The sequence below is a fragment of the Sinocyclocheilus anshuiensis genome, unplaced genomic scaffold (assembly GCF_001515605.1).
Source record: "Sinocyclocheilus anshuiensis isolate Anshui unplaced genomic scaffold, SAMN03320099.WGS_v1.1 scaffold207, whole genome shotgun sequence".
Classification (NCBI taxonomy): domain Eukaryota; kingdom Metazoa; phylum Chordata; class Actinopteri; order Cypriniformes; family Cyprinidae; genus Sinocyclocheilus; species Sinocyclocheilus anshuiensis.
In genome coordinates this window covers 5,181,466-5,206,941 of record NW_015551045.1, presented here as the reverse complement: position 1 = coordinate 5,206,941, position 25,476 = coordinate 5,181,466, and the positions used below count along the sequence as shown (strand labels likewise).

The following is a 25,476-nucleotide window of genomic DNA, read 5'->3' as shown; positions in this document are numbered from 1 at the left end:
CTGACCCAAATCACATCCTGTAATGTGTCTTTCTCCGTTATCAAGGCCATGATTCATGTTTGTCCAGGCAGGGTGATATAAATGGACAATCCACCCAATCAGGGCACAAGGCCACCGTTGGATACTCTACACAAACATTTCAGAGAGACAAAATGTGCATACCGAGTTTGCAAATCTTTTTATTGTATGCAAAAAGATGTTTTTCGCATCCTGTTATTTCTGTTGCACGGTATGCCCCCATGACCAGTTCGGTTCATAGAAAGTAACAAATTCCATTTGCAAATTCTAGTTTAGTATCATGGTTTCTTTTTCATAAGGAAGCAACCCACAATGCATACATGTAGAATCGCATGTTTTTATGGTGTTAAACATGCAGCGCCACATGGGCGTTACTGAACATCAAAGTCAATGGGGTGTGAAAACTGAAGTCATAGTACAGAAATCTAGCGTAGCGTTAGTTCTGGCAGGTCACGTTAGTCAAGCTCGCATCAGCTGACTCTCAGCTGATCCCCATCAACCTATGGGAATACGACACCTATCTAAGTATTCATATATAAGGTCCCGCAGTAGTATCAGCAGTTTTCGCATTGCTCAATAGCTAATTACCCTTCTCCATCCCCAGCTCCTCCTCTGTCAGTCAGGATTCAGCCTTCTGATTCTCCTTTGAATCAGACTAATTCTAAAATGTGTACATAACATTATTGAACTTTAACGATATCTGCAATACATTTATGTTGGTTCTGTTCTGTTTACCCTGGGGGGGGTTATCGCTGCTCTCCCTGCTCTCATCCATGCTAGGCTGCATGGATGCGCACGGAGTTCTTGCCCAGAACGGAACCATACCGCCAATCCAAACTGTATTCTAATTGTCAATCATCGATAGTGGTCCTGACAGAAACATGGTCAGACAGTCAGTACACGCGTCACTCAAAAGTTATTACTAGTTCCTTTAACATGTTAATGCAAATGCATAATATGTTACACAGTAAGGATATGATATTCAAGCACAATCAACAATGTTGCAAATATAACTAAGATACAAGATACTAAGATGCAGCATTTGTGTAATGAAACTATAACAACTGGAACAAGATGTAAATTTGCTGATAGACCATTTTGCACCAACAACAAACCAGCTACTATGTCCCCAAACAGAGCTTGCAGCAAGGCATGATTAGCCAAAAACTAAAACTGTGGTAATTGACGGTTTAGCCACTATTGTCATGAAACACACACACACAGAGAGAGAGAGAGAGAGAGAGAGAGAGAGAGAGAGAGAGAGAGAGGGGTATATATAAATGAATGAATGAATACAGACAATGTCAGAAAGATTAAGTAACTGTGGTTGTAGGATGGAAACTTTAGTTATTGAATTTTTGCAACATATTTTACATCACTGGCACAAACACAAGAGCCTTAGAGCATTATCTGCACTAAATATTCACGGAAATCGTTTTTCTGAGGTAACTTTCTGTCGTTTTCTTACCTTAAACACATCTCCATATGTCCCGCTGCCTATGCGGTGTATCAGCTCATAGTCATCGAGCGGGTCCGTGTGCGATACTCCGATCGCGTCCATAGCAGCGCGGCATTTGACTCGTTTTCTCACGGTACTACATCAAGAGCGGATGATATCATCCAAGTGCCACGACTTCCTCAACATCCGCGTAACAAGTGCACTAGAGTGAACATGGCAGCGATCACACAAACGCATCTCTGACAGGGGCGTTCACGCAAGAGCGCAACAGGATGGCGCAAAACGCCAGGGTCTAGAGACGCGTTCTGTTTAAGTTCAATTTGTCAGGAAGTCGCAAAGTTTCCAAAAAACAAGCAAAAAAAAAACATCGATAGACGAATCATAAAATAGCGCAGACGTAACGCACACAATAACGCGTCCTGTATGACGCTACATTATCAGAGGGAGAGTTTAGATTAAGAAGTTTACATTAAATTAAATACGGATGACAAAAGGCTGTAATGAGATATAGTATGCCAACTGTGTTATATAAGACATAAAAAATATTTTGACCAAAAAAAAAAAAAAAATTTTGAATGAGAAAAAAAAGAATCTTAAATTTCCATTCCAAATCTTAAAACACGGACAACAACAAAAAAAAGTGATATATGACAATATTATATAAGTTATAGTAGATATTGAATAATGTAATTTATCACAAATATAAAATACCAATCTTTTCCTTTAACTTTAACAATTATTTAGTAAAATTATACAATTGTTTATGTTGCAATTTATTAAATAACAATATATAGGCTACTTGTTTGAAACTGTACAGTCAGTGTGCGAGTGCCATCTACAGGTTCTTCGGCGTCAGAACAATATAAAGTGACTTGAGAACTTCCTATTTATACACACCTATTTATTCACCTTCCTATTTATATTTACAAGATATTGATCAAATTTGGCCTTGATAAGCCACATATGTGTGATGTCTGATTATATGCAATGATCCTGCATTAAGTATAAATGCAGAGTTTAAAACTCTACACTATTTTACTTGTCAACTTCTAGGCTATATGTTGAGAAAGCAAATGTACGAATATTTGGCTCATGAATTTTAATTACGTAGAACGTCACCGTAAGTAATTAATATTCATGATCTAGTCGAATCCCTAGAGATATAACTGGGGACCCTGCACTACTCATCTTGAAGACTCTGATCCGAATTCGGTCCTCGAACCTATTCACTCTCTCCCTAATTATTTATTTTCTAATTTCTACTGTATTTGTTAATTAAACTATTCATTACCGCCAAGCCTTCGCCATAGTAGAATGGCTGTTAGACAAGCGCCACCTAGCGGCTAATCTCCGTTATTCAGAATTGCGCATGCGCGGTGCACACTCAAACGGTGTGCGTAATGGCTGCCTGAAGTGAATTTAGATGTTCCGTCTCTTCTGCTTTTAATTTGACCATAACGAACGGATAACGTCGAGACGTCTGAGCTAAAAATGGTTTATACTCATCCAGAGACGCAGCCAAAGACGAAATCTAACAGCGTGAAGTGATTAATCAACGTGTAAGTCTATTTTATTATAATTATCGAAGCGTTTGTAAGGGAAGAACGGGCACAGTTCTGTAATGTTACTGTTAGCTGGGCATTTTAAAATAATTTAACTCTACGTATTTAACACATTTACCTCAAAAACATTATTTGTTAGTGTTTTAAGACCTATGAAGCGGTTAAATATAAACTTTACCTTATTATTAGCATTAAGACGATCCCCTTTAGTCAGCACAAACTCCGAAAGTCAATTATTATTGTTGTTCTGGTTCACGTTTAAACATGTGTTCTGTCGTCTTAACGATGTAATATTTGTGTCTGTATAAGGTTTATATTTTCAATATTTCACAGGCGTCCTGTTGTAAACTGTGACTGTTGATGTGTAGGGGTTACTAGAGTTCAAACACGTTTAACACGACAGTCATGCCAATAACTAGTCCACGTGAGTTTAAATATGAGAAATACAACACTATATTCTCGTCACAGCACAATTATTTGACTATATTGTTGACTAAAGTAGTATGGTTATGTAAGTGTAGTGTTTTTTTTTTCCATCCGGTGGTAATAAGAGAAGTAGGTGTCGTTCTTCCACTTACGAAAAGTATCTTGGTATTCCCATGGTTTCTTAAAGGTAGGATAGGGTATTACTGTGGTTTTGGAGATGTATTATGATTTTGTTTGGAGATAATGTCATATTCAAACATTTGTGTTATTATTTGTTTCATATGTTTGCAAATAAACATATTTAAAATACACACGCATAATCAACACTCAACTAAAACTTAGTTGTTGTATATAAAAATGTACACTCAAGCCAGTTTGTGTATAATTTTTTTAAATATGTATAATATGCATTATTATTATGCTTATTTTTTATTTAGTCAAATTTCAGGTTGAAACAAACTTACCTCGTCTGAGTGTCTTGATTTAGTTCCTCAAGGACTACAAAACTGTGTGGTTTTAATAGGATTGCACTGTTGTTCTCTATTTAAAATCAAGTTTGTCTCTTAGTTTAGGTCGAGGCCTGTTCGGTGCCCTGCTGGTCATGGCGATGAAGGCCCGTGTGGAGGCGGTTCTGAACGTGGGTCTGCGGATCCCCAGCATCATGCTGCTAGAGGTGCTGTACCGCTGGGACGTCAGTTCCTTCTTCCAGAAGATCCAGAGGAGCAGTCTCAACAATAACCCTCTCTTCCAGTACAAATATATTGCCCTCTACCTGCATTATGTTGGTAGGTCCAAACACAACAAGCAGCTACTCCCTGTCTATACAACAAGCACTGAATGACATTGAACTGGAAATGCTCTTCGAACGAACTCCTTAAAGTCTTAGTTTTCTTAATCTTGGGCATTAATTATGGCGTAAAGCATGAATGAGGGTGTGTTGTTAGTTTTTTGCTTTTATTTTCCTTTTTTTTTTTTTTAGAGTCTAATCTAGACCTGGGGTGGGCTTTTTTACTTGGACCAGTAAAATACCACCCATAATACCATAGCTGCAACACTTAAGTCGCACTATAAATAGGGGTGCTCTGATTGATCAGCTACTGATCACTATCGGCCGATAATCGCTTTGGGATGATTGATCGGCTGATCTCATAAACCGATCTCAAACTGATGACGCGTCTGCCGTGAGAGATTTGGCATGACATGCAGCGGCTCAGTCTCTGTCTGGCACGGGTGAAATAATTGTAATGCTGAAGGTGAGGTACAGTTCATATTTCATCATTAAATAACTTCAAGTAGCTAATTTGAAAACTTTCTGTGAGACATAATTCCACAAACAGCGTGAGTGAGTCACAGCACACGTTCTCTTTCTTTCAAAATGCGCAAATGGCTTCAAATCAAATCGCGTCTGCACTATAAGGCACGCTGCACAGTTGACAAAGGAATTGTCACTTGCACAATCGAGGCAGTGTCGCATCATCACTAAAGTTTATAAATTGCATTACTTTTTAATTCTTGCTGGTGTTTAAACCATTCAGCGCTCGCACACTCTCCTGGGGACAGTGCGCTCATGCACGCACGCAGCGCACACACATAATGCCAGGTTCACATTACTCCGTTTGCAGTGCGTATGCGGTGTGTATTTTTTCCGTGCTCATGCTAATGGATTAAAGCGTTCACTGCACACGGTTGCGGTTCGGGAGTGCATTCCAGGAGCGTCCGCAGCAGTGCAGAGATCGTTTCCGCACCAAGTCTTTTTGCTGCGTGGCAAGCGCGGAATTAAAGTAACAGCGCATTGTTTGCGGTAAATGCTTGAGCAACTTAATATATAAATCTAGAAGTAAATGCAAAAGTAAAAAGCATTGAATAATGTGTTTCTTATATTTATTGCATTTAAACACGTCTATGAAAGATTGTATTAGCTACTGCACTGTGTAAAAAAGAATCACAATGCTGAAAAAGCATTTTCAGTAACAATGTTTGGATTTGAAATCAAAATAATGGATAAATGTTGTGTTTGTAGTAAACAGCCACGGATCAGTTGCAGACTTCTGTGTGAAAGCACATTGAGAGTACGTGCTGCTTCTGCACCGCTTGCGTACCGCACATGGACTGCATACGCACTGCAAACGGAGTATGTGTGAACCTGGTGTAAAAGGCCGCCTCACATACTGTAAAGCTCACAAAATCAGGCTTGCGCTGTGTGTAAGCTATTGTGCAACAATTGCACGATTGTAAAAACAAAAATGCAGTGCATGATCAAACATTTATACATAAATTTATATTTTTGAAAAATGCCTAAAAAATGCCCCCCTCCTCCACCCCTCAAATTAAAAAATCCCCTCTCACAAGAGTCATTTAAAAGGGGAATTCATTTTCAAAAATGAAATTCAGGCCCTGAATAAATGTTTAAAATTCCTGATTGGAGTCTTACTATAAATAATTCTACATGATAAAAAGAAGGCTTTAAAAAGATCGGTATCGGTGATCATATCGGCAGATACTGCTTTCCGTGATCGGCGATCGGTGATCGGCCTCAAAAATCCTGATCGGAGCACCCCTAACTATAAACCCTCTGGTGCTCCTCATTTGGGAGTCACACTTGTGATCTTCATAGTCAAAAGTGACCGGACACCTAAAATGTAACTTTTTTTCCCCCCAGTAAAATCAATGTAACATATTTTTATTCTATATTAATTTTTTATTTTGTATTTTGAGATGATTTCATGGTACTAATTAATTATGATCAATTTCTTCCCATTGGAAATAATAAAAATTAAAAAATATATATATTTTTATATTACTTTTCAATTAATGCAGTATTTCATGTTAAAATAGAGTCAATGCCTTTAAAATCCAATTTTTTAAGCCAGATTAGTGCAATCATGTAGGAGTAAAATAAGAAAAACATCTGCAATTCCATGGTTTAGCCCATGGATTCCTATATAGCTCTATATAAAAGGCCTATAAATTCTCTAATTGTTTTTAGAAATAAACTTATTTTTATTAAGTTGTGGGTTTAGATATATATTTAGACTTCTCAAAGACAACTTTTTGTAAAGGTTTAGATTTTTATTTGGTTTGAAATGTTGATTTGTAGCGTCAGTTTTTGAATTATTATTACTACAGTCAAACCTGAACACAGAAAGCATTTTGTTACACAAAACATTAAAATTCTATAAAAATGTAACCAAAATGAACAGGAATGTTTTATCAGAGCTAAATTCTTCTGGGTCTGATCTGATTTCAGTTTTCTGACTCGTTTTGGCTATATGGTTATAGCTATACCATTTCATTTGAGTGTATAATTGTGTACGTGTGTGAGTGGATGTGTCTGTTTTGCACTCTTGATGTTTTAAATTGTAACTGCTTCCTTGCTGTCCACTTTTTTTTACTGCTTTGTAGTTAAATTATTGCTTGTATTTTACATATTTGCTGTGTGTTACAGTCACACCAGTTCATAGGTGTGTGTATAAGTGTGTTTGTACACGTGTGTGTGTGAGTGGATGTGTTGGTTTTGCACTCTTGATGTTTTAGAGTTTCACCCCATCATTGGTGTGTACTTTTTTCTGCATTGTGGCAGATTTGTAGATTGTACACACAAAAATTCTCTGTCGATTTCCCATTCATTTCCTATGGTCGGACATTTTTGACCGAAGTCCACAAGCGTGACACTTTCTTTATGACCACTTAGCCTGCTCGAATCATGCCCTCTATTTTTTTGTGTGTTCACATTCCAAATGCCATAAAAGTCACCAAGTTTATACCATTCAGATGAAGCTGTTAGTTTTAAAAATTTAAAACAGAATTTTTCGGTCAAAAGTGACTGAAGAGCACCAGAGGGTTAAAGTATATCTTCATGTCTAGTTTTCAATTTGTGGTGGTCATGATGATGTTCCACATGCAATAACGTCTTTTGTGTGTGTGTGTTTGTGTGTGTGTGCGTGTGTGTGTGTGTGTGCTTGTTTTCTTAGCGGTCTGTGCTCCCTGTTTAAGAAAAGCAAAGTGCTTGTGTTTGCACTCTTGCTGGAGTCCTCTTGTAATGGGCCAGTGGAAACGCAGAGTCAGGAGTTGGGAAGATTTTTATGATGGGAACAGTCTAGGTTGTTAGTCATTAAAGCAGTAATTAGACCATAGAGTTGCAAACTGTAATTAAGGCCTGTTTTGTTTGTGTCAAAGAAAACCTGGAAACAGAAAAGCTGTGCATCTACAAATGATGGGGAAAGAGTTTAATCGCTCTTATTCTTTATAGACAGAATAAAGCATCTAGAGTCCAGCTCTGCACTATGGGCTTCTCTCAGCTATCCTCATGAGATGCACCCTGGGTAGTGTTGTCACAATAGTTTAACACAGTACCTTGTAGGGCTGGGAGGAAAATATTCTCATCGATTCTCATTTTGATGTAACAATAGCCTATTGATTCTTAAATCCCAAGAATTGGTCTGTGCTGTTTTCAGTCAATGAACAGAAGTTAATGAAACATTATTTGTGGTGTGCGTTCCATCTAATAAATCGCAATAGGCATTGCTTGTTACTTCTGATGTGAAACATCAGACTCTGCTTTCTAATTCTATCAATTTTAATCACAAATTTTAAACAATAAATACAAACAATAAATATGTAACACCTCAGTACAACCAGGAACACACAGTCCTCTTTACTACCAGTTACTGCATGAAATAAACATAAATGAACATCAGATTGTATGCTGGAAGAAACGGAACAACTTACTGAAATGTCTCAGGTCTCAGTCAGTGTTTCAACCACGGAAAGACGTCAATGAAAAAGCTTATGAACAGTATGTCACGTAAGGCATTCATTGTCCATGAACCCGATAGTTAGCTAGAAAAATTAACTGTAGAAAAGAGTATTTTGCTAAACTGATACACTGTATTTATACATATACATACCCACAGGTTTGAATAAATCCATCATGAAAAAAGGATGATATCTGCTGTTTAAATGGTTAAATTTCAACCACACACTGAAGTAGAAACATAAGTGTTATAATCAAGGGTGCATATAAGTGGTGCGCATGCGCGACCAAAATAAAAAATGCGCTGTGTAAATAAGTTCTGACAGCGCATTTGCGTACCGACATGGTTGACAGCTGTTAATGCACAATTATCATTTTAGATCGACAAACTGTAATACTGTATAAGATTTCTATTCAAACTGGATAGATAAATAAATATAGGCTATCCGCTGCCGTTTTCAAAGCACAGTGCAAAACTGTGACATTTCATTCACTGATGCGCTTCAGTCGGCAGCGCTAAACCCGGTAGCGCATATACTTACTTGCCGACAACCCGCCAAAATAAAAGCCTGATGGTTTTAAGTTTGAAAATGAAAGTAAATATTAGCATTTTATTTTAAAGTTCACTATAAAATAGTTGTATTTGTATTTAATACTCCCTTTTTATTTTAAAATATAATAGTATTATCACACTTTATTCTTTTATTATTTTATTTAAAAAAAGCTAAATAAATAAAGTGCAACAATATTATCACTACGATTAATTTATTTTTTTTATAGTTTTATTTAATGGGTTACACTGTGCAGTGTGAGAACCAAACCAAATCTCCAGGTTCTCTTATGAGAACCAGGCTGAAAAACATATGTGCACCCCTGGTTATAATACACATTTATTATAGTATGTTTTTTATTATGCAATATCTTATTTTATTTTTTTTATTTTTTTTAAATATAAATGCTGCCTTATGTACAACTTAAAAATCACTTTAATATAGTAATGTACCAACTGACAGAGTTCATAGTTTACAGCATTAGTTGAGATAAGAGAGATTTCTTCTCAATACCTTGTACAGAAATCTGTATTCGATACCATTTTGGATACCACAGAGAAAAATTGCTACAACATTATTGATGGCATTAAATGTGAAAGTATCTAATGTAATTTACTTTGACCACAGTTAAAGTATTTTCTTATCAACTGAATCTCACTGTCTGAGATTCTTCAGTACAATAGCTCTGAGGGGGACTATATGATAAGACAGAAATATTACTCTTGTAATACGCATGTACTGTATAGTATATAGTTTATTAAGGGTCAGATTTACTAACAGCTTGCACCAGGTTAAACAATCTTTTGGTGTTAAAAAACTACTGTCAGGATTTACTGAAGGCGCGCATTGAAAAATTAATGCTTAGACACTTGTTAATTTTGCGTCTGACCTTATTTCATATATATTTGTAGGATTTTCCCTTTCAGGCACAAAATTATGGGAGGAGAGTATTTAAAAATTAATCATGTAACATAATTTCTAAGGTTTGCAGTAGTGAATTTATTGGTATTTGCGCCATTATTTACTGCTCCCAAAAAAGCATGTCTTAAACCAGCCAATTTGCGCTGCTCTTGGTAGATTGCGCTGCTAATTATGGAAATGATCCGGTTGTGTCTGTGTTCTTTAATGTGCACATTGTCAGTATTATCAGCCGCAGAGCTTTTCACTCTCATCTGCACTTCTGTGAGATTGCGCTCACGCTAATTTGCTCTGGTTAGTAAATCTGGCCCTAAATATTGTTATACTACAGTACTAAATTTATGGCCGCGGTATCTAACTATATTAAATAATTTTCTGTGCTCCCATTGGTATCTGGCATTGGCATTACTGTAGTGCTTATTTACGTAAAGTTATTGTGTCTCAATCAAACACTAGCAGAATGATTTTTGTACAAATGAAACGTTGTAGGGCTGCATTGACAATGTGAATTCATCTGTATAAAAATAATTAATCTTTCAGTGATCGTTTAGTAGTACATTTCGATGTCTGATATTATGCAGGTGCCTGGTACCTTTGCATTACAAATACTATTTTGACTACTCCATTTATCCAGCACCCTATCTCTGAGTGTACAAACCTGAAATGACTGCTACAAATCCAGTGACAGGGATGCAAGTTCTTAAATAATTTTCGAATTAAACATGCATATCAATCACGTAAACACTTTTCTTAGTTGTCTGGAAATAAACAGGCATGCAATAAATTTAGTGAACTTAAGCCAAAGGCTACCTTTGTATTAGTATATTATTCTTCATTAAAGGGGTCATCGGATGCCAAATTTATTTTAGGGAATGAAGGAAAGGAAAGGAGGTGACTTGTGGCCAAGTATGGTGACCCATACTCGGAATTTGTGCTCTGCATTTCACCCATCCAAGTGCACACACACACACCGTGAATGCACACCCAGAGCAGTGGGCAGCCCATGCTGCGGTGCCCAGGGAGCATTGGGGGGTTTGGTGCCTTGCTCAAGGGTATCACCTCAGTCGTGGTATTGAGGGTGGAGAGAGCGCTGGACATTCTCTCCCCCCACCCACAATCCCTGCCGGACCTGAGACTCGAACCCGCAACCTTTGGGTTACAAGCCTGACTCTCTAACCATTAGGCCACGACTGCCCCTTTACATGTTGTTTGAACATTAATGTGTATTGGAAGTGTGTGTACACATCCACGCTATAATGATAAAAAATTTACCCAGTGGTTTTTTTAAAATCCCCTTTCTCAAATCAGGCTGTTCTGAGATTCCTGGCAGAATGACGTAGTTCTGCACAGGCCGCTCCCACGATAGTTGATTGACAAGGCCATCTTACCTTAGACCCACCTTGAGTTAGCTTTGAGCTGTCCGCCCTTGTGTCGACTCCAGTGCCGGGGAAGACAAGAATGTCTCAGATTAAGCGATTGAGGTGTTTTGTTGTTGGATGTAATAATGAACATAGCAGTCGCCATTTACTCCCGACATCTGAGCCGCTGAAGATGCAGAGGATTAACGTTACTTCCGTTTTTGAAGGGAATACGCCGATCCCCGATCTGCCTAAATGTGTCTATGTTCGCGCGAATCATTCGTGATCCAGCTTCATCTACAGAAGAAGTGAGTATAAGGGTTTATTTATGAATCTTTGCAAATCGCCTTTCCTAATAATGTGCTAGTCTGTGCTATCTGCTATCTGCTCGTCATCCCATGGAAGAGAGGGGCGGGGTGAACAGAGTTTATTAGCATTTAAAGCGACATGCAAGGAAACGGCTTGCTATGAACAGAGCTGATTTTGACAAGGTAAAAAGGGTGGTTTTTTTCTACACTTCCATTGAGAAATTTTAACAAAAGTATGTTATAGACCTTTCATTATGACCCTAAAGAATCATATCAACTCGTATCATATCAAAGAATCATCCCATGACCCCTTTAAAGGTTGTTGACACTGACGGCGATTTGCAGCATCAATGCGACCATACATCATTCATTTTAACGCGAGTCTGTGAACCAGTGACATGATGCCGCACTTCCGTCACCTGATACATTTTGATACAAAACACCTACTTGGAAACCATCAGCGCAGCGACTCTGTGACCTCCAGCTAAACACTCTGTAAGAACACAGGGCTGCAGTTCTACAGGCAATATACTGATATGGCTTAAATAGTTGTACACATCTCTACCACACCTTTCATTCCTCCCTTTCCATCTCGTTGCGTGACCTGTTCTGGACATTTGATCCAACCGAGCTGATGAACTGTTTTTAATGCAATTTAATCATAGAAGTAGATTTTTAAAAAGTTATGTTTACTTGTAGAGTTTAGGTTAGCCTAATTTATATTTATCTTTAATTGAAAGAAAAAAAGTATTTAGCATTTGGATATTTGGATATATTTGGAGTTAACCATTACATAAACATAATCGTTGTTTGGTAGTCAGTATGGAGAGAACAGCTTCACTGTGCTTCCAACACACACACACACCCCTATAGACTGTCTAATTCTATCCGGAATGATTTAAGCATCAGCAAATGCTTTATAGATGATCACTTGCAAGCTAGATGCTCACCCAGCTCAGTCCAGGGCAGTGTATTAGATTTCCTCCTGTTTGAATATGCTGGATTCTCCCTGCATTTTCGGTGCAGCAGGCATAAACAACCACAACAAGAGCAATTGTTTGCAAGCCAGAGACAAATGAGGTTTTGCTTATGGCAGAATCTTTCCCAGACCTGCTCATACAGCTAAAGATATTTGCAGCAGAGAGCTGTCCTAGTGGAAATGTACAGGCCAGTCCAGGAGATAAATCTTTATGGTGTTTGATGTAACTTCCTATCGGCCTGAACAGTCTTTTAGGTTTAGTGTGGCTTATAGATACTGCTGACACTGTTAAACAGACAGGGTGATGACTCACACTCTACTGCTACAATAAAGTTCTCACCAATAATGTCACTGACCCATCTTTTGACCCTAAAGTTTAGGCCTAAATCCTGGTTTCTAGTTATAGGCTTTTTATGTGAATTGAACACAATGCTGTGTAATCCCATGGGATTAAATGAAATCAATACCTTTTCCTTTGCTGTAACACAATCCTTCCGCATTTTTAATGAGCACTGTCAGTAAAAACCAGAGCTGCATCCCACTTTCTGTTTCACCTAATTTGGTTAAATAGCTCTTGACACAGAGCTAGTCTTGTATTGTATATATTCGTATTATTACATAGTTTTTACAGTAAGTACTATTTATACTTGCTTGTAGTTATTTGTATCTCAGTGTGCAAATAGTCATTACAAGTAGTGATGAAAAAAATCTGTCTGTACGACTAATTTTGAACAAAAATATGCCTCTAATTGACCTCTAACAATAGAAATAACCTAATAAAAGAGATGGAAATAGTCTTATTTTTTTTCTTTTACAAGCTACAGTAGAGGTTTTCTGCATGAATATTTAGTTTTCTTCATAGTGTCAATTTGACCCTTGATGCTAAGGTTTTACCCGGGAAGTTTAAGATGTACATTCACATGCATTCAAGGTGTAGGGAAAATGTTATTTCTATAATGTTATTGGTTAGACCATATGACATTTTAGAGACATTAAATGAAACATTTTCTTGAAAATGGTATAAAAGTTTTGCGAAATCAACATGAATACAAAGGGTACATTACTTACTTGGCATATGCTTTTTAACTGCATTATTGAAAACATGTTCCTTTATTTTGTGTGCTGTTATTTGTCATTGACACTTATGTATAATTTAAAACCAAAAATTGTATTTTTGTTTTATGTGAAACTAAGATTGCAAAAGCACATGGTTTGTTAGTTTATTTAATGGAATGTATATCAGTATATCTTTATTCCTGTCAGTAATTGAGACTCCCTTTTCTTCAGGCTATATCCTCAGTCTGGTGTTGTTGACTTTACCCCGGCAGCATCTGGTGCAGCTCTACCTCTACGTGCTCACAGCTCTTCTGCTCTTCGCGGGACACCAGCTCTCCAGGTCTGTGCTCACAGCACCCTTTGCTTGACTGTATAAAACACAATGACACATTGGGTTTTAAGTGCTGACATGTTGACAGTTCTTGTAAACACACACACACACACACAAATAAAAATGAGTGCTTGACACATTTTGACAATTCATGCGACTGTTTAGTAGTTATAATGACTTTCAAACAAACAGTGCTCACTGACTGGTGTTCCTGCAGGGATTACGTACGTGGAGAGCTGGACTCGGGTTACGAGGGACCCCTCTACCTGGAGCCACTGTCCATGAACCGCTTTACCACAGCACTCATCGGTACGTCCTGCATCAGCTCCAAAACAACACCAGATTTTGTTCTCTTTACTGATGCATTTGTTCCTGACACATTATGAGGAATAAGGTACTCTCAACTAGACATGTGCCGGTATTCGGTAATGTGATATATCACGATATTGTTATCATGGACACTTCAAAATGCAGAGAACAATTATTTAATACAACTTATTCAGAATTTTGAATGCATTTTAAGAATACTTTTCCCGTCAGCTGGTCACAATGCACAACACTGCTGTATGCTGCTTCAAAGACGCGTGTGCACTCTGATGTAAACAAGCACAGATGAGAAGCACATGGCGAAGCGCATGAGAGATGCTCTGGATGAAAGCACATTCCCTCTCTGACAGCAGATGGCACTGAACAGCAGAAATGCAGCCGTTACCCTGGAAATCCCATAAACAAAGCAGCAGCTGCTACTTTTTGAAACGTATTTAAATGATTTAAATTCAGATTTTTGTATTCGCAGTGGTGTTCATCACAGAGCCAAATACTTCAATATTTAGACTTAATAGGCTGTTTATTTTCAAACATTTTAATCTGGACTACAGCATGCCCTAGATCAGTGGTTCTCAACCTTTTTTTCCACTGGGCCGCACTATGGTCCAAGTGCAAGTCTCACGGGCCGCACGCATATCATTTACATATTACGTCACCAATACAAACCAACCAGATTATATATATTATATATAATATTATAGTATATATTATAATATTATATATTATAGCCTAAATATAATATCTAATAAATTACATTCATTAAAATAAATAAATAATTATACTCCCCATTAATAAAACACCTGATGGTGTCGGGAGCTGACAAATTTTGTGAAATTCCGCTCGAAAGGAGTTACAGCACAATGAAGTTGCGATTGTAAATTGTGGTCTGTAAGACGCGCACGGAAGCATGACTTGACGTGCAACATTGCAGAAAATGTGCGTTCACATCACAAATGTAGCCTATGTTGATGCAAATATGGTAAGCACTTTTGGATTTAATAATCTGAGGTTCTCTCCAGAGATGTTTTGCCACATTTCTGCAATTAAGGATGATTGCTGCGTAGTATGGGTGTTTCCTTTTGAACATCTTCAAGTGAGTGGCGGGGCAAACCGAAAGTCAAGAACTCTCCCACCTTCACTGCTTATAGATGCGACTATTCTTGTTTATATGTTCCTTTGATGGCATTTTCCACATTTCGTTTTTCTCCCTTAATAACAAATTTGTCAATTCTGATGCTTAATTTTACCGAACTAATGGCTGCTGATGACTATTTGAGTTGAATTCTGCCAAAGTATGCGCTTGTAAGTGTTCGTTAAATGCAAAACGTTAATTACGTGAGTAGCCTACAGGTCTGCTCATGTCTGAAAATAATATATGAAAAACAAAATTATTTTATATAACTAAAACATTATAGCTTATATTTGTTTAGTACATTTTTAAATTAATGTAAAAACTAAAATGAATTTTAAAACGGAAAGTTTTTTTTTTAATTGTGTTCAGCATGGTGGGCCGCATTTAAATTCGTGACGGGCCCGCGGGCCGCGGGTTGAGAACCACTGCCCTAGATATTGTTTGAAAGTGATTTTTTATTGTTCGGTCACACTTTACATTAGGGCTTCATTAGTTAACCTTAGTTAATTCATGTATTAAACTGAGACGATGCGCATCAAAGTTTTAGTAGAAAATTCCTGGAAAACCATGAAAAATATAGGTTTGGAAAAATCATTGAATCCCTATAATAGAATTTTTGTAAAATACTAAATACTAAAAAAAAGTTTTAAATTTAAAATAGTGTTTTTGCAAGTGGAATCTGTAGAATGTTTAATAATATCCTGGGAAAATCGTGGAAAATCACAGAAATTTCTTGGAAAATAAAATTTTTGTAGATATGCCAAGCTCACAACAGATCAAAATTACTCTTTGCAAGTAATAATTACAAAAATGTTTAAAAATGTCATGGAAATTATATATAAAAAAAAAAATCAAACATCATAGAGTTTTTTCCATAAAATACTGTTAAAATGGCTCTAAAATATTTCAACTGGTAGAAATGACTCTTTGTAAGTGCAATGTCTATAAATATTTTTGCAATCCTTGGAAAAGATTGGGAGTCTAAGTCATGTTTAATCAAATATTTACCTCACTAACAGACTCTCTTTATATCCAGATATTTAATCCTGAAAATCTCTATTAATATAGAAGAATCACACTGCAATATGTTAATACATTTAGCATAGTTCACAAAGACAGCAGCACCGCAGGGCAGTTTCCTCATTTGACTTGAAATTAAACTATTTGAATAGAAAACATTCATAGGCAAAATCTGTGTTTTTGCTGACCAGCCAAATGAAGATGTAAGATACCAACTATTAGCCTTTTGATTAGTCATGTCAAGTGACATGTCATGTCAGTGACGCACATACTACCTCCCCTTTGGCAACACCACCACACAATTTGTGCAATGCAACATTGAAATTAAATTTAAAAATTAAAAAATTAAACTTTTTTTGAAATAACAATGATTTGATCCTTTATATCTAAATGCAAAAGTTTCATCCCTTCAGTGAAGAGAGAGTAAACTGATAGACACATAAAGGCTGAGCCTTTACGCCGTAGGCTATGCGTCAGTTTTCATTTATACTTCTGCGTCGTTGTCCGCGTCAATGTGCAGTACACATGCAAACCGCTAGTCAGCAGTCTCCACGGGCATGTTGCTGGTGTAACCCGCAGTACAACGGCAAAAGCCGAAGAAGAAGCGGCTCGTCGGAGAAACATTATAGCCGTGACGGCGGCAAATAAATATCAAATCATTAAATCATTATTTAAAACTACAAAAAGGAGACAACAACGGAACAGGAGAAGATGGCATTCTTTCAATCTGCACAAGGACTTGTACCACGGCAGATCAACATTGTTTGTTGCGGACAACTACTGCTGTATAATGCTATGTAGTATAATAAATGATAAGACACTTGTTCTTTGCTTTGTTTTATTTTATATAAGAAGGTGTAACATTAAAATATATTAAAGTGCACATAAACACACACAAAACTCAAGTACATATGGAGGGAGGGGTTCTTGCAGACCAATCACAGCACTTGCGGTCTGCGTAGAATTGACACGCTGTTAGATTTTTGGAGAGGTGCACGTCAGGCTACGGCGTATGGGTGTGCGTCTATGCGTAAGCTACGGCGTAGGTTCGACGCAGAAGTATAAATCAGCCTTAACTTCAGTAGTTAACCCTTTTTGTTTTGTTTGATTTGAGTCAAATTGAGCAGATGTCAACATGGCAAAGCGGATCACATTGTGGGCACTCCCACTGGGAATGTTTAAAGCAGCTTTTTAAAGGAAACATTGATGTGTGATGTATTTCTGTTCAGTTTGTCTGTAAGTTAGTGTTTGTTCAGTAAGACAATCCTCTCCCTCAGGTCAGGTCGTGGTGTGTACGCTGTGTTCCTGCGTCATGCAGACCAAACAGATCTGGCTGTTTTCTGCACACCTGCTCCCCCTAGTGGCTAGACTGTGCCTCGTGCCCCTGGAGACCATCGTCTTCATCAACCGCTTCGCTATGATCTTCACCGGTCTGGAGGTGCTCTACTTCATCGCCTCCAACCTGCTGGTGCCGTACAATCTGGCCAAAACTGCCTACAGAGAGCTGGTGCAGGTATGAGTGTCATAGGTGTAGAGAGTGGGGTAAGAGGTGTCGCCCCCTCAATCCAGGGATTTTTTTTTTTTTTTAGCATTTCTTCGCTTTAGTATGATAGGATAGTATCTTCGCTTTAGTATGAGAGGATAGTAGCTAGACAGGAAGTGAAGTGGGAGAGAGAGAGAGAGAGAGGGGGACGGGATCGGGAAAGGTCCACGAGCCGGGATTCGAACTCGGGACACCCAAAGCACAATGGCGCTGTACATTTTAAAAAGTTTTTGAAAATAGTCTCTTATCCTCACCAAAGCTGCATTTATTTAATCATAAGTACAGTAAGAACAGTAATATTGCCAAATATTATTAAAACTTCTGTTTTAATGTATTTTAAAATTAAATTTATTGCTGTTATGTCAAGGCTGAACTTCAGTATAATTTGATCCTTCAGAAATCATTACAGGATGCAGATCTGTTGCCAAATAAACATTTCTTATTATTTGTATTCTTTTTTTTTTTCCCTGGGGATTCTTTGATGAATAGAAAGTTCAAAATTACACCTTTCTTATAGAAATCTTTTCTAACATAAATGTTTTTACTGTCACTTATGTATTTTTTTTGTCCTATTGCTTGTAATTAGTTTCTAATTACACCGTTTAATTGCCTTCAGTGAGCTTGATCTGTTTTTTATTATTATAATTTTTTTTACTTGCATTATTAGGCTAGCATTAGTGTTTTTGTGATATTGAAATTTCAATATTTTCAATATTAAATTTCAAAAAAAAAAAAAACTGAAGGCAATTAAATATATATATATTGTGAAGTAAAATGAATCATATTGTGATATAAGACTTGGGTCATATCGCCCATCCCTAAATTGTGTATATTAAACTTTCTTGGTTTGTGAATAATGTGAAGTAAAATAAGGTGTTTTTGCCCATCCTACCAGCCAGTCTTTGAACCCTAGGTGTAACATCCCTGTGTTTCCTGTGTTGTTCTGTAGGTGGTGGAGGTGTATGGCTTGCTAGCTCTGGGCATGTCTCTGTGGAATCAGCTGGTTCTGCCTGTTCTCTTCATGTGCTTTTGGCTGGTGCTGTTTGCACTGCAGATCTACACCTACTTCAGCACACGGGACCAGCCGCCCTCCCGAGAGAGGCTGCTCTTCCTGTTCCTCACCAGGTCTGACTGCTGCAACATGTAGTCCACTGTTTTTAATCAGCACGAAGGATAGTGTCTAGATTAGGGATGCTAACGATTTATTGACAATCAAAAACTTATTGATGATCGATTCAGCGCAGTGTGTTTATGCAACAAACGTGCAGCAGACACACAAGAAAAATAAGCAAGCACTTAGGGCTGTGACAGTGATGGGATGATCTCTTGCGCGAATAATTCACATTGTACAAAAAATGCTTTTGATGTGATCCAAACTTTAAAAGTGCATTAAATAGAAACTAGAAAAATAGAAATAAAATGTTTTCTCCCGATATTCCAAAGCAACCGATACCATTTGTAATTGGACAGAAAAGTGAATATCTTCCGCACAAGCAAGCAAGTCAGGAAAAGCAAAACTGAATACCGGCGCATGTGAAATACTCCTACTACGGAGTGACATGCTGAAAAAATGGGTATAAAAATAAATATTAATATTTATTAGTTCCTACCACTTATTAATTTGTTGCCACGGTCCACGTTTCATTAATTTGGTTAAATTAAATCTAAGGTACAACGTAGCCATGATTTAATTAACATGAGGGAACAAATTAAGTCGTGGGAACAAATTCTTAATTTGTGTAAAATTTGTGGAAATTCAAATGACCAACCAACTCGCAAAACAGAACACAAATCTTAAATTTATGGGCTAATGTACCTTTCTCATCCAGCTTGAATCCAAATGTTTCCATGGAGGCAATGTAACATTTGCCTTCTAACCAATTATTTCTCTTGTGAACAAAGCTTTGTACTTCACATACTTCATAATGTTCACGTAAAAAGGTGTTTCATGTGGGCAAAAATGTGTTTTGTCGTATCACCACTGGTGGTAGCGGTTAGTCATGCTTACTGGCACAGCCCTATGTGCTTGAGCTACATTTGGGATCTTTTTACTTTAAATGGTGATAATGTTAATTGCAAACATTGTGATTGTGTTTTAAAATTAAATACAACAATGAGCATCATCATACCATTTAAAAATGGTGCATTCAGCGGTCTCAATGACAGAATATGAAACGGCCAACAATAACCTCCATTTAAAATAAAATGATCCCAAGCGTAACTATTATTTTCGTGTCGATTCATTTTACAATCCTGCAAACTAGCCCTTTAGTTTTTGCACATCCTGTAATGCTGGTGATTATATGCCACTGCGGTAGAAGCAGTTTGAATTATTCGGTTAATGATTAATTTAATTGATAATGGGAATAATTGTAAATTGACATAGCTAAGCTAGATATAAACCAGAATGCTTTGCAACAAGGATTTGGAACAGCGGAAAATAGGGCAGTAGAAATCTAAATCACTGTTTAACAATATGTAACATACAGTATGTAAATGTTTTGTTGGTTGTGTGTGTTCTCTGCAGTATTGCTGAGTGCTGTAGTACTCCTTACTCTCTGCTGGGGCTGGTCTTCACTGTGTCTTTCGTGGCGCTGGGCGTCCTCACCCTCTGCAAGTTCTATCTACAGGGATATAGAGCTTTCATGAATGACAACGCCGTGCACAGGTGAGGAACTTCCCACCAAATATGCTTACAGTGCTCCATTTCAAAACAGCTTTTTGCAGGGACTTGTATATAGATGAGTGTATACAGTAGTTTTTCTCATCTGGTTTTCAGGGGCATGACGGAGGGTATCACTCTGCTGATCTTGGCTGTTCAGACTGGGCTCATTGAGCTGCAGGTCATTCACCGAGCTTTCCTCCTCAGCATCATCCTCTTCGTCGTGGTGGCTTCCATTCTGCAGTCCATGCTGGAGATTGCTGACCCCATAGTTCTGGCACTGGGGGCCTCCAGAGACAAGTAAGAGCCTCAAAACATCTTGCATACTTCACGCCTGATCAGAATACAGCTTTCCTGCAACTTTCAGGCAAGACACATGCGAGTTATTTACAACAGTTTTTATTTTTTAAACAATTTTTTAGCCTGGCAGATTTTTGACATTTTCTGAATGGTTGGAAATTTTGTTTATTTTCTTATTATTTTAATTTATTAATTTAATCTCAAAATTGAACTAGCTTCCAAAAAAGTCTTGTAACAGTATGATACAACAGAGTAAATGTTAAGAGATGTGCACTATGGGCATGCTTTTTTTTTATTTTTTACTTTTTATTACTTTTTAAAATTGAGTTATACATTTTTCATGCTAAAAAATGTGCTAGTTTTGATTGGTCTTGTAATCAGGAAATAAAATCATTAGAACCCTGCAGAGTACTGTCTGGGCCGATATGCGTGTTTTTCTTTCCAAGGACCTGTATGTTGAGCCTTTGTGGTTTTTGCAGGAGTCTGTGGAAGCACTTCAGAGCAGTAAGTCTTTGTCTTTTCCTGCTGGTCTTCCCTGCTTACATGGCTTACATGATCTGCCAGTTCTTCCGTATGGACTTCTGGCTGCTCATAATCATCTCCTCCAGCATCCTCACATCACTGCAGGTACACAAACCTCACACAGTAATACAAATGAACAGTTGCTATCACGGCGCATAGACACTCCTGCAGTGTCAAGTTTTGTTAAAAGATGAAGTGGTATAATAGTATATATCGGTTGATTTTTATGGTGACTAGGGATGCACGATATATTGGCCACCATATCGGTATTGGCTTATAAATGTGAATTTTTTCTGTTGTCGTTATCGAGCCGATAAGAAAATTTGGCCGATATATTGATGGTCCCATATGGTCAAAACTTAAATTTCCTGGCTTTTTTCACGATTACCTGTGACGTCGCTGACCCTAGTTACCTGTGGTTGGCCTGGCCGTGCATCACTCAGAAAACAACAGGCCAATCAGAAGAGAGGCTCATTAATATTAATTAGACCAAAATCGACCTGTTCTCAGCAGAGCTCCTGAGAAAGGAGCTGTAAAAATATATTGAGATGGTTTTTGGTACTTATACCGCAAATATATATTCTTAAGGTCATCAAGACCTCAAATAAAACTCCAGAAAGGTGTACAATATGGGACCTTTAAAGCCAATAAATAATACATTATTTCCTTCAGAGACACTTTAGATGTGCACAATTCACTTGTGCATTGGCAGCCTTTAGTGCAATTGTATGTTGTGCAATTGTATTGTGTTTATGCACATATATCTTATTTATCTAATATAGAATGTGTTTGGTTAAGCTAATAGAAGGTAAATAGAGCACAGTATGTCAGTGGTCATCTTTAGCTCAGCGCACACAGCTCAAACAGAAGCGCACAACATTAACTATGATTGGGACTGTCATATAAAACATTATAATGAGAACACTATTATAATAAAATGTTGTGAATTGTTTCGGTATATTTGCCGTGTTGCAGCGCGTTGTTACGTGAAGAGCCAAGGGCGCATACACACCATGAGTTACACATTCTGGCACATAACTTGGTTCAAGATCACTTGTGTATTTGCGTCTTTTTGTGCATATATAAGTTATGATATTATGTTTATGTTGTATAAATATCTTATTCTCATATAGCATAATTAACCTGCTAACAAAGCGCTTCAGTTTACTGGTGTTGATTCAGCTCTTCAGCTACAGCGCACACAGCTCAAACAGCAATGCTGCTAGTGGTGTTAAGATACTTCTTTTTCAAAATCATTGAGATATTAATAATAACCACCACTTTTATTTTTCTTATTTTCATTAACAATATGGTTTAACTAAAATAATTTCATTATTGTTCGTGCAGATTAACAATATGGTTTAACTAAAATAATTTCATTATTGTTCGTGCAGAGGCTATTCCGTTTAATTTATGCATGGCACATGATTTTAGATTTTTTTTACACGCAAGTAATGTTGTCCAGTGACTTGTTTGCATTATGCATTATTTTATTTATTTGTAAGGCTGCTTTGTTTGATTTTGTTGAAGTGTTTAATGGATTTTAATGGTGAGACTTTATTTTTGGCTCTCAAAAATTATATAAATATTTGGATTTAGATTTGTCAGGCAACATATTGGTTATCGGCTTTCATATTTAAAGAATTATCGGTATCGGGCAAAATGTTCATATCGGTGCATCCCAAATGGTAACACATAATTTTCTGCTGTTTAGGTTTTTGTGTTTTAGTAATGGGACATTTATGATAGCTTGTCTACCTTTGCTATGGCCAAAGAAATATATACTGTTTCAAAGAAAAATTATTATTTTTTGTCTTGAATATTTTGCATAGAAAATGATATATAATGTGTACATTTACGTGTACAGTGCATATAAATTTAAATGTCTAATATAATAATATATGATATAATGGATTACGCTCTCTCAGGTTCTTGGTACACTTCTGATCTACATCCTCTTCATGGTGGAAGAGTTTCGTAAGGCACCTGTTGAGAACATGGATGAAGTCATCTACTGTGTCAATGGGACCTACCGGCTCCTGGAGTTCCTGGTGGCCGTCTGCGTGGTGGCTTATGGTGTCTCAGAGACCCTGTTTGGAGAATGGACTGTAATGGGCTCCACCATCATTCTGGTTCACTCCTATTATAACGTGTGGCTAAGGGCCCAGCTGGGCTGGCAGAGCTTCCTGTTGCGCAGAGATGCAGTTCACAAGATCCACAGCATGCCCACTGCTTCCGCATTACAACTCCAGCAACATAATGACATCTGTTCTATATGTTTTCAGGTAAGGAGTGTTTAAGATGTTTTCAGTGCATTTATTCACAACATAAGTTCATTGAATCATTCAAAAAGTCTTTTTGAATGTACTTTCACTGGAGTTCATAACTAAAGTGTTGATCAGTTTAAGATTTTGTAATTTTTCATATGTTGAATATTACATTGACCCTGTTTTATTCTATACCAGAATAAAGGGTTTATAATAAAGGGAAATAGAGGGTTTGATGTGTAACTGAGAGAGAATTTGTTTACTATGCACTCTTCACAATTGTTCCAAAAGGGGTTTTTGGTTCCTCAATGAAGCTTTCAGTGATCAGTTCTTAAAATAACCATTTATTTTTTTTCTTAGTATGAAGAATATTTTAATAATCTGAAGACCCATTTGTGCTCTGAAAAGTTTTCATGGATATCAAAGGTTCTTCATGGAACCATCAATGACAATAAATAAACTTCATTGAAGGTTCTTTATTGAAATGAACATTATACCCAAATGAATCTGATTCATAATTGAATCAAATCAAGAGATTGTGAATTGTATCCAAATGTGGAAATCTTTATTGATCTCAAGCTTCAGTAGTTTTTTGCACATGCTTAGTGATACCACTACATACAGTGGGCTCTTGAACAGTTGTTGCCTGTGCTCACCATCATTTGAATCTGAATTTGCTCCCGCTAGCCATGAAACCATTTCCTCATTTGTCAACGTTCATAATTTCACTTCTTATCTTGGCTGTCTAGTTTTAAACATTGTTTCTCACTTCCAGGATATGAAGTCTGCTGTCATCACGCCATGCAGCCACTTTTTCCACGCTGCCTGTTTAAAGAAGTGGCTGTACGTGCAAGAAACGTGTCCTCTGTGCCACGGCCAGCTCAAAAGCCAATTACAGCTAACGAGCTCTCCAGGAGCTGCCAACCAAGGCACTCCACCAGCCAATCAGAACCCAGCAGAGGTGGAACAGGAGCAGGGTGAGCCACAGGTTGAGCTGGACACTGAGGAAGGCACCCAAGCAAAAAACACTCCTCCCATGAAAACCTCAGCCGAGCCAGAACTTGGAACGGACTTGCTATCGGGGAGCTCGAAAATCCAGCCCAAAGAATGTGATATAGCGGCAGAGAGCAGCACCAGCCCAGATGGTGATTTGAATGATGATGGTTCGTGCAGCACGTCAGATGTCCATTCCTCTTCATTAGCAAATGACAACCCTCAACTCTTATCAGCCTGTTAGGTATCGCCACAAACACTTCATATTGCCAAGGTTGAGGACTCCATTAGAAGACCATAGGGATGGTTTACCCTAAAATAAAGTTCTGTCATCATTTGCTCTTGACGTTCCAAACTCTTTTTGTGGAACACAAAAGAAGATATTTAGAAATTTGATCCAGCTGCTCTTTTCCATATAATGAAAAGGGGACAAAGGCTGTTATATGGAAGCTTATTCCCACCAAAAAAATAATTGCTACTAATTATCTGACAATTTGGACTTTCTCACAATTCTAAAAAAAAAAGTCCAATTTGCAAAATATTAATTCTCAATTCTGAGTTTTTTTTTTCCCCACCATGGAATAAAAAATGAGTTTAATCCTTCATTTACAAGTTAGCATCCAGCAAATCTTTTTTTTTTCCCCCAGTGAATTCTAAGTTTACATCTCGCAATAGTTTTTTTTTCTGCAATTGCGACTTTTTATCTCAATTATTGCAAGTTAACATTCTGCAGTTTTGACTTTTTTCCTCTGATTTCTAAGTTTACATCTTGCAATTTTTTTCAGCCACAGATAATAAAAGTAATTGTGGCTTTTTATCTTGCAATTGGAAGTTAACTCCACAGTTATGACTTTTTTCCTTTGAAATCTGAGTTTACATTTTGCTGTTTTTTTTTCCGCCACAGAATAAAAAAGGTAATTGCGACCTTTTGTTTTTTCTCACAATTGTGTTTATATCTCAATTTTATTTCTGGAATTGAGAGTTTATCTCA

The 25,476-nt window shown here is 37.3% G+C and overlaps 2 protein-coding genes across 3 annotated transcripts in view; one reads left to right on the top strand and one right to left on the bottom strand.

Annotated features, from left to right (window-relative positions):
- LOC107661736 (mitogen-activated protein kinase kinase kinase kinase 2-like) overlaps positions 1-1,766 on the bottom strand; it is a 24,637-nt gene extending 22,871 nt beyond the window's left edge. The window contains exon 1 of the mRNA XM_016451496.1: positions 1,487-1,766. Coding sequence (XP_016306982.1) covers positions 1,487-1,579 — 93 coding nt within the window. The 5' untranslated portion in view covers positions 1,580-1,766. The remainder of the gene's footprint in view (positions 1-1,486) is intronic.
- Positions 1,767-2,878: 1,112 nt separating this feature from the next.
- LOC107661733 (RING finger protein 145-like) lies at positions 2,879-25,125 on the top strand. Of its 2 annotated transcripts, none has more exons than XM_016451490.1 (11): positions 2,879-3,036; positions 4,038-4,250; positions 13,620-13,728; positions 13,937-14,028; positions 17,476-17,711; positions 18,691-18,866; positions 20,269-20,409; positions 20,521-20,703; positions 21,183-21,330; positions 23,154-23,510; positions 24,268-25,125. In XM_016451490.1, exons 2-11 carry the CDS (start codon positions 4,067-4,069, stop codon positions 24,727-24,729), a joined length of 2,088 nt encoding a protein of 695 aa, XP_016306976.1. In that variant the 5' UTR covers positions 2,879-3,036; positions 4,038-4,066; the 3' UTR covers positions 24,730-25,125. The 2 variants fall into 2 exon arrangements, with proteins under 2 accessions (XP_016306976.1, XP_016306975.1); XM_016451489.1 differs by having other exon boundaries at positions 4,033-4,250.
- Positions 25,126-25,476: the final 351 nt, after the last annotated feature.

Coding starts and splice junctions, on each gene's coding strand:
- LOC107661733 (XM_016451490.1), top strand. CDS start 4,067: ATGGCGATGAAGGCCCGTGTGGAGGCGGTTCTGAACGTGGGTCTGCGG. Junction 20,410..20,520: donor AATGACAACGCCGTGCACAG/GTGAGGAACTTC, acceptor TCTGGTTTTCAG/GGGCATGACGGAGGGTATCA. Junction 23,511..24,267: donor TCTGTTCTATATGTTTTCAG/GTAAGGAGTGTT, acceptor TCTCACTTCCAG/GATATGAAGTCTGCTGTCAT.